The following is an 8,253-nucleotide window of genomic DNA, read 5'->3' as shown; positions in this document are numbered from 1 at the left end:
TCTCGGGTGGGCAGGTGGGTGCTGGAGGTGAGAACAGCTTCCCCAGGGGTCCTGCAGCTTTGAAGACTTGGCTGCCTGCGCCATGGATTCCAGAGCTGTGCACGTGACTGTGGGTGTGTGTGGGGAGTCTGTGTATGTCTCTGTGCTGCCTCCACACCCACCGTTACCCGGATCCAAGGAGACCCCTTGCCATGTGGAAAATGAGCTCCAATTTTTATTAGGGAGAGAATGAGGAGGGAGGGATTAGAAAGGCGGAGACAGGAAGGTCCCCTGGCCCCAGCCTGGTCCTTCCTTTTCGGGCCCCTGGGACCGCTGTCTCACCTGGGGGCACCTGCTCCCTCTTTCCTGCCACTCCTCGGCCCTCTGCTGCAGCCCCTCCTACACCCAGCTCAGTGAGCTGACCTGAGGGGCCCCCACAGTCGTGGGGCCTGAAGCTCTCCTCATACAGCTGGGGATGTGGAGACCCAGGCAGGGGCTGTGGCTTGTCCAGGGCCACACAATGTCCCAGCCTCGGGGCCACAGGCTCTGGCCAATTCTCCATGGGTCCCCCTCCCAGTGGCCCCCAGGACCAGCCCCAGGAAGGCAGCTGAGCTTCTCAAAGCCTCTAGAGGCAAGACACCCAACAGCTCCTCACGATGAAGTGTCCTTGGCCAGGGAGGAGCTGGCGGTGGTGCAGGACTCGTCTTGGGGACCCAGGCTGGGTGGGGTGCGCCCCCGGGCACAGCAGAGCAAGCTTCGCAGCTCTGAGGAGACACTGCTGCTGAAAGATGCATAGATCCAGGGGTTGGTGCAGCTGTTGAGGCTGGCCAGCAACATGAGCAGCACGAAGGGCGCCCCTGTGGAGGTGGAGGATCCAGGTTGGGTTCAGGATGGCTGGTGGGGCACAGGGGCACGCGGCCAAGCCCAAGTGGCCCCGTCAGCCCTAGCCACGGCTACACCCACCTTCCAGAGGTGCCTCCGGGTCCCACGCGGCCCACAGCTGCACCAGGAAGAAGGGTGCCCAGCACAGCACATAGACGACCACAATCACTAGCGTCATCCTCACAGTCTTGGCCACAGCTGCTGACACGTGGGCTCCCTCACCGGGGCTGCCTGTCCGGCGTCCCCTGCGGCGCCCCCCAGGCCTCTCTGACGGCCCCGGCACCAGACTGGCATGAATCTCCCGGAAGATGAGCACCTGGCAGGCGGCGATACCCAGGGTAGGTGCCACGAACACCATCAGGGCAATCCAGGTGACGTAGGTGCGACGGCCCCAGGGCTCCGCAAAGCAGGCCCAGCAGTCAGTGACCCCGCTGCCACCTTCCACGTTGCGCTGGGCGAAGATGAAGAGCTGGGGCAGGCTGAGAAGGAGCGAGAAGGCCCAAGCCACTAGCACCGGCCGGTTCCAGTGAGCCCCACTTCCATGGCGGTACGCCAGCATGGGACGGCAGATGGCACGGTGGCGGTCCAGCGTCATGGCCAGGATCATGTAGGAGGAGGCATACATGCCCACCATCTGCAGATACTTCACGGCCCGACACAGGGCATCTGGCCCACGGAAGCGGTCGGTGGCCTTCCAGGCCAGCTGGGGCAGCACTTGGAACAGAGCCACAGCCAGGTCGGCCAGGCACAAGTGGCCAATGAAGACGTGTATGGGTGCCCAGTGGCCCCGCCGGCCCCGCCGAGCTAGGGCCGCCAGCACCAGGCCATTGCTCAGGGCCACAGCCACAAAGACTATGGAGAGCAGCGCCAGCTCCGCCCGGGCTAGCAGCGGGTCCCGGGTGTCCAGTGGCCTCTCCTGGCTGCTGTTGCTGGGCAGGCTGGGCAGAGAGGGATGCCCAGGCACAGCTGGGCAGGGGTCGGGAAGAGGGCCTGGTTAGAGAGGGTGCTGTGCAGGGGGACTCAGGCCTGCCTCCCGTGCCCCCATCCGGACACCCACTTCCTGGCTCCTAGCAGAGGGGACTCCAGGAAAGCCATGTTATGAGGGATACACACCCCAGGCTCATGCAGTCCAGAATGAAGGGCAGCCCCAGCCCCAGCCCCAGCCCCAGCCCCAGCCCTGGCGGGGAAGTGGGGCTGTGCTCCCCTCCCCACTCATTGGCAGCCTGGAGAGACACACCCAGAGGTGAGGGTGAAGGAGGTCTTTAGAAAGAGGGGCTTCCCTGAATCGTCAAACCCACTCTGCCCACCGGACTCATGGAGGGGCAAGCCTTACCGGAAGTGGTGGACGCCATGAGCATGGTGGGGCCGGGGCAGGTGTTCTGAGGGCCTGGAGGTGATGTGCGGACTCAGCCTCTGCCTGAGGGGCAAGTTCAATGGCCCAGGGTCTCTGGACTGGAGCCCTTATAGAGATGCCAGCATGGCAGGTGCCTGTTGGCGTGTGTGCACGTGTGCGGTGGCAGTATGGCCAGTCCTGGGCAGGGAAGATTGAGAGGGATGGTCAGACAGACGGATGCACAGGACCCAGGATCCCCCAGGCAGCCCATGAGTCCCGGGTTTGGGAGTGGGCACCCCAGACAGACACGCAGAACTCCCCTGCCCCAACCGAGGCCGAGAGAGGCCACCATCCGAGGGCTGGGGACTGGGCAGGGGGGCGGGCAGGCGCAGCCCCTTACCTGGCTGGGCTCCTGGGCAGCTGGGCGGTGGCGTGAAGGTGGCTGGGTGCTCAGATCTGCTCTCCATCGGCTGCCCTGCCCTGGCCCAGCCCAGCCTCTGGGAGTGACCTGGCCAGGAGGGGACTTCCTCCCCCTCCCCCTTTCCCCCAGGCCTCCCCTGGCCTCCTGTTTCCCTTCCTTTCCCCAGGGCCTCCCTGGTCGCGGCCCAGGACTCCCTCCTCCCACTGCCATAGCCTCCACGCCCACCCTCACCCTACCACGCCCCCCTGGTTGGATTGTCTGGGTTGGCAGTGCTCTGGGAGGTCACTTAGTTCAGCATTCCCATTTTATAAGTGGGGAAACTAAGGCCAGAGAGCGGTGGGTCTGGCCCAGGACTGAGCTGCTTTTTCGTGGGAGCTTCATGCCCCCTTCCCAAGTTGGGGTCCTCCTGCTCCTCGCTGGGCCCAGGCAAGGAAGGGGTGAAAACACTTTCGCTGGGCCCCTCCCAGGCCCACGCAGGCCCCTCCTCCTCCCCAGTTAGGGCCCAGTTGGCCGGAGATGAGGGACAGGAAAGGGAGGAGTGGGGCAGGGGCCAAGCCAGGCTTCATGAACCCCTGTGAGATCCAGGGACACCCCCACCCTCTTCCTCCTGCCCCACCTGCAACTACCTGTCCTAGGAAGAGGGGCTGGGGACCTCCGTGTGCTCACGGGCTCCCTCCCACCACACACAACCTCACATACATGATACGGCCACACAGCCACAAACACACGACACAGAGACGCTCGCTCATGTTCTTGAACATGCCATGAGTATGGACGCACCTTCCCTGTACCTGCGCCCTCCTCCTCCCTCCCCCAACACCTCTCTCTTTCCCCTGTCCCCACACCCCCTCCAGCCCCCATCCCAGTAGTTCTCTTTCCACTCCCCCCGCACCCAGGCCTGGCTTGGCTCAGCCGAGGCCAGCCCAGCTCAGCCCAGCCCAAGGCAGCTGCTTTCTTCCTGTTTGTCTGTCTTCTCTGTTGCCCTGTGAAGCCAGAGACCAAAACAGCCTCACGGACCAGGCCCAAGTCCGGCCCGCGGCCAAGGCCTCCTCTTCCTGCCCAGAGAGCCTGGCAGCACCCTGGCCCCTCCCGGCCCTGTTAGGGTGGTGGGAACACAGGGTGGGCATTTTCCAGAGACAGCGCACACACCACACCACATACATACATGCACACAGCCACACGCCACACACACATGCACCCACCACACACCCATACGCCACACCACACACACACCACACCGTGCACACATCACACACTCCCATACGCCACACACCCACACATGCACCCACCACACAGCCCTACACACCACACACCTGCATGCACCTGCACACCATACCACACCACATACGCACAGCCAACACCACACACCCACACACACGCACACACCCGCAGCACACACAGGTGCACATCACACCCCGCATCTTTGCCATGTTTTTGCAGAGCCCCTTGGGGGCAGGCTGCAGAGTGCTGGCACCCCGGGCCTGACGCTTCAGCTGCATCTCCTCAGCGTATGCACGTCCTCATGCTGTCCCCAATAACCACATGCTGTCACTAATCTAGGAGCATAGAAAAGGCCTTCCTAATGCCACCCAGATCAGTGGAATAGGAGATGGCTTCCCTCAACTGGCAGAGAATCTGGGGACCCTGGCTGGGGAATAGGAAAGCAAGGCTCCAGCCCCTGCTTGGCCCCTGCCCAGTAGTGTGACCTTGAACAGGCCACGCCAGCTCTTGGCACCTCAGCTTCCCCTTCTGTGCAATGGGACTTGATGATTGAGGGGGACTACGGTGGTAAGATGGGCAGGGCTGGGGACTGGCAGGGCCTTGGGAAAGCCTTTGTTCCCTCCGTCTAAAGCCGGCTAGGCCGAGGAATCCATGCCAACCTTTTGGGGTGAGCAGGCAACCATCTCCTTATCAGTTTCTCTGCCTGAACGAGGCTGTGCAGTGCTGGATCTCAGCAGCAGGCTGGGACCTCCCCTAGCAATGTGGCCAGGCCCGTGGCAATCTCTGCCCCCTGGACTCCTCGCTTCCTGTTGTTAAACTAGGGAAGAATCTGGAGGAAGGGCCCCCATGGTGGTCTCCTCTGGGATGCAAGAAGCCAGATCAGGATCCAGTGCCATTCTGCTCAGCCAGGACCCCGGGGAGGAACTGGGAGCTACATGGGCAGGCACTACATGGAACTGTGCCAGGAGAGAGGCCCTGGGCAGCCAAACCCTCGGGGGCCAAGAAAGATGGGGCTGGGCAGCAGCTCCCATGGGAAGAAGGGCAGACTGTGCTGTTTCACGCTAGGCCCACGTGAGTCACTCAAGCCCCTGCCCTTGGGCGTTAACAGGGGCGGGGCATCTACCTGGGGGTGTGCCAGGCCCCCACTCCCGCCAGCGCAGCCCCCATGTGCACACCTCCCACTGGTCCCTCTAAGACTTGCAGAAAGGGCTCTGTGAGTGCCAAGGTGTGGCTCCTGATCTTCCAGCCTAGTGTCTGGGCAGAAGAGGACAGGAGGCAGATTGGGGGGGGGGGGGGACACTGTTTGTCCCTCTCTATCTACCGGTTCCCCATGATCAGAACCTTCCATTCACCAAACTGCAAGTGCCGCTGGCCCAGCACTGTGGCTGCAGAGATGGAAGGACCTGGGCTCTGCCCCAGGAGCACATGGGCTTCTGCAGAGAAGAGTGGAGGCAGGGAGGCTGGTGGAAGCTGTGCCTGTCACCCAGGAGAGAAATGGTGCGACCCACTTAACACTGGGCAGCGGGGCTAGAGGGAGCAGGCAGGTGGAAAAGGCATTTAAAGGGCCCTGAAGGATTTGTAAGGGGTGGAAGATAAAGAGGAGGCAGCCAAGGACGAGGAGAAAGAGGCCCCTGATTGTGTGGGAGGGGTGCATGTGCAGATGGCGGAGCCTGTGGGCAGTGGGAAGGACGGAGCCAAGTACCTGTCAACAGGAACGGCCCTCACAGGGACTGTGACCTGAAGGAGAATATATAGAGCCCAGGAGATAGGGAGGAACAACGGGTTGGAGGATGGGATTGAAGGGGACAAAAACAAATTTAATAAAAACTCAAGTGTACTTGTGTGAATGTGAGGGTGTGTGAGGGTGTGCGTGTGTGAGGGTGTGCATATCTGTGATGATGTGCGTGTGAGAGGGTGTGTGTGAGAGAGGGTGGGCGTGTGTGTGTGTGTGCCTGTGTGAGGGTGTGCATGTGTGTGAGGGTTTGCGTGTGTGAGGGTGTGAGAGTGTGTGAGGGTGTGTGTGAGTGTGCGTATGTGAGGGTGTGCGTGTGTGAGGGTGTGTGCGTGTGTGGCGTGGGGGGGTTGTGTGTGAGGGTGTGTGGTGTGTGTGTGTGGCGTGGGGGGTTGTGTGTGAGGATGTGTGCGTGTGTGTGGCGTGGGGGGGTTGTGTGTGAGGGTGTGTGGTGTGTGTGTGTGGCGTGGGGGGTTGTGTGTGAGGGTGTGTGCGTGTGTGTGGCGTGGGGGGTTGTGTGTGAGGGTGTGTGGTGTGTGTGTGTGGCGTGGGGGGGTTGTGTGTGAGGGTGTGTGCGTGTGTGTGGCGTGGGGGGTTGTGTGTGAGGGTGTGTGGTGTGTGTGTGTGGCGTGGGGGGTTGTGTGTGAGGGTGTGTGGTGTGTGTGTGGCGTGGGGGGTTGTGTGTGAGGGTGTGTGGTGTGTGTGTGGCGTGGGGGGTTGTGTGTGAGGGTGTGTGGTGTGTGTGTGGCGTGGGGGGTTGTGTGTGAGGATGTGTGCGTGTGTGGCGTGGGGGGTTGTGTGTGAGGGTGTGTGCATGTGTGTGTGGCGTGGGGGGTTGTGTGTGAGGGTGTGGTGTGTGTGTGGCATGGGGGGTTGTGTGTGAGGGTGTGTGCATGTGTGTGTGGCGTGGGGGGTTGTGTGTGAGGGTGTGTGCATGTGTGTGTGGTGTGGGGGGTTGTGTGTGAGGGTGTGTGGTGTGTGTGTGGCGTGGGGGGTTGTGTGTGAGGGTGTGTGCGTGTGTGTGTGTGGCGTGGGGGGTTGTGTGTGAGGGTGTGTGCGTGTGTGTGTGGCGTGGGGGGTTGTGTGTGAGGGTGTGTGCGTGTGTGTGTGTGGCATGGGGGTTGTGTGTGAGGGTGTGTGGTGTGTGTGTGGCGTGGGGGGTTGTGTGTGAGGGTGTGTGCGTGTGCCAATGATGACAGGAAGACAGTCTGCGGATGATCATCTAATTGTGTCTGTTCACCTAAGTGAATAATAACTGGGAAAGCTGGACAGAGCCTGTTTATAGCTGCGGAAAGGCAGCCCATGGAACGGGATAGATTAAGAGCCTCGCGGAGTGGAAGGGAGGGCCAGGGTCTCCAGCAGGTGCTGGGGTGAGGGGCGGGGGGTAGAAGAAGGGTGAGCGTTGAGGGCTTGAGGGCCGTACCCATAGATGGCCTCCAGGTCATCATGTGAGAGTCAGGCAGGAGGCGGCTCCCTGGCAAAACTGCAGAGATTTTTTTTTTTCTTTTTTAAAGGCAGTGGCCCCTCCCCCTTTCCTCCCCAGAGGCGGCCGACTGCAGTTGCTGTTAGTGGGCTGTTTGGGTAACTGCCTCGGGGTTTCCCAGTCTGACTTCCTCTTGCTCTCTCTGCCTGCAAGTTCCTCCCCCAGATTACTGCAGCAGCTGCTCCGGGTGTCTTCAGTGCTCATGCACTCACCACCCTGGAACGGCCCTCCGCAGGCAATGATTTCTCTCCTCCAGAATGACTTTTTTTTTTTTCGGCTTTATTGAGGTATGATTAGCATACAGTAAAATTCATTAATTGTAATTGTGCTGTTCAATAAGATTTGACAAATGTATACAGTCATGTAACCACAACCACAATCATGACATAGAATAAATATTTTCGACATTCCAGAAAGTTCCCTCGTGGCCTTTTGCAGTCAAGCTTCTTCCCCTACCTGAAAGCCTAGCAACCACTGATCTATCACTATAGATTTTCCTTTTCTAGAATTTTATATAAATAGAATCATACAGTATGTAGTATTTTCAAAAATTAGCCGGGCGTGGTGGCGCACGCCTGTAATCCCAGCTACTCAGAGGCTGAGGCTGGAGAATCGCTTGAACCCGGGAGGCGGAGGTTTCAGTGAGCCGAGATCTTGCCATTGCACTCCAGCCTGGGTGACACAGCAAGACTCCGTCTCAAAAAAAAATAATAATAAAAATAAATAAATAAATAAATAAAAGAGTACATAGTATTTTGTGTGTAACTTCTTTTTTTATATATATATATTTTTTGGTGGGGAGGAGGCATAGTCTCTCACTCTGTCACCTGGTATGCTGAAAGCTTTTATCACAAGTGAGTATTGAATTTTTTTCTTTTTTTTTTCTTTTTTTTTTTGAGTCGGAGTTTCACTCTTGTTGCCCAGGCTGCAGTGCAATGGCGAGATCTTGGCTCACTGCAACCTTCGCCTCCCAGGTTCAAGCGATTCTCTTGCCTCAGACTCCCAAGTAGCTGGGATTACAGGCAAGCGCCACCATGCCCAGCTAATTTTGTACTTTTAGTAGAGACGGGGTTTCTTCATGTTGGTCAGGCTGGTCTCGAATTCCCGACCTCAGGTGATCCACCTGCCTCGGCCTCCCAAAGTGCTGGGATTACAGGCATGAGCCACCACACCCGGCCAATTTTTGTATTTTTAGTAGAGAC

General features: G+C 59.4%; 1 protein-coding gene across 1 annotated transcript; it reads right to left on the bottom strand.

Annotated features, from left to right (window-relative positions):
• Positions 1 to 192: 192 nt before the first annotated feature.
• Positions 193 to 2,693, bottom strand: AVPR2 (arginine vasopressin receptor 2). Its single transcript, XM_004065096.3, has 4 exons — positions 2,595 to 2,693; positions 2,195 to 2,392; positions 943 to 1,827; positions 193 to 836 (listed from the first exon to the last, which is right to left on the bottom strand). Exons 2-4 carry the CDS (start codon positions 2,217 to 2,219, stop codon positions 631 to 633), a joined length of 1,116 nt encoding a protein of 371 aa, XP_004065144.1. The 5' UTR covers positions 2,220 to 2,392; positions 2,595 to 2,693; the 3' UTR covers positions 193 to 630.
• Between the last annotated feature and the right edge of the window lie 5,560 nt (positions 2,694 to 8,253).

The sequence above is a fragment of the Gorilla gorilla genome, chromosome X (genome assembly GCF_029281585.2).
Source record: "Gorilla gorilla gorilla isolate KB3781 chromosome X, NHGRI_mGorGor1-v2.1_pri, whole genome shotgun sequence".
Lineage (NCBI taxonomy): Eukaryota > Metazoa > Chordata > Mammalia > Primates > Hominidae > Gorilla > Gorilla gorilla.
Note: the sequence above shows the minus strand (reverse complement) of the source record. Positions and strands in the feature narration are given on the sequence as shown.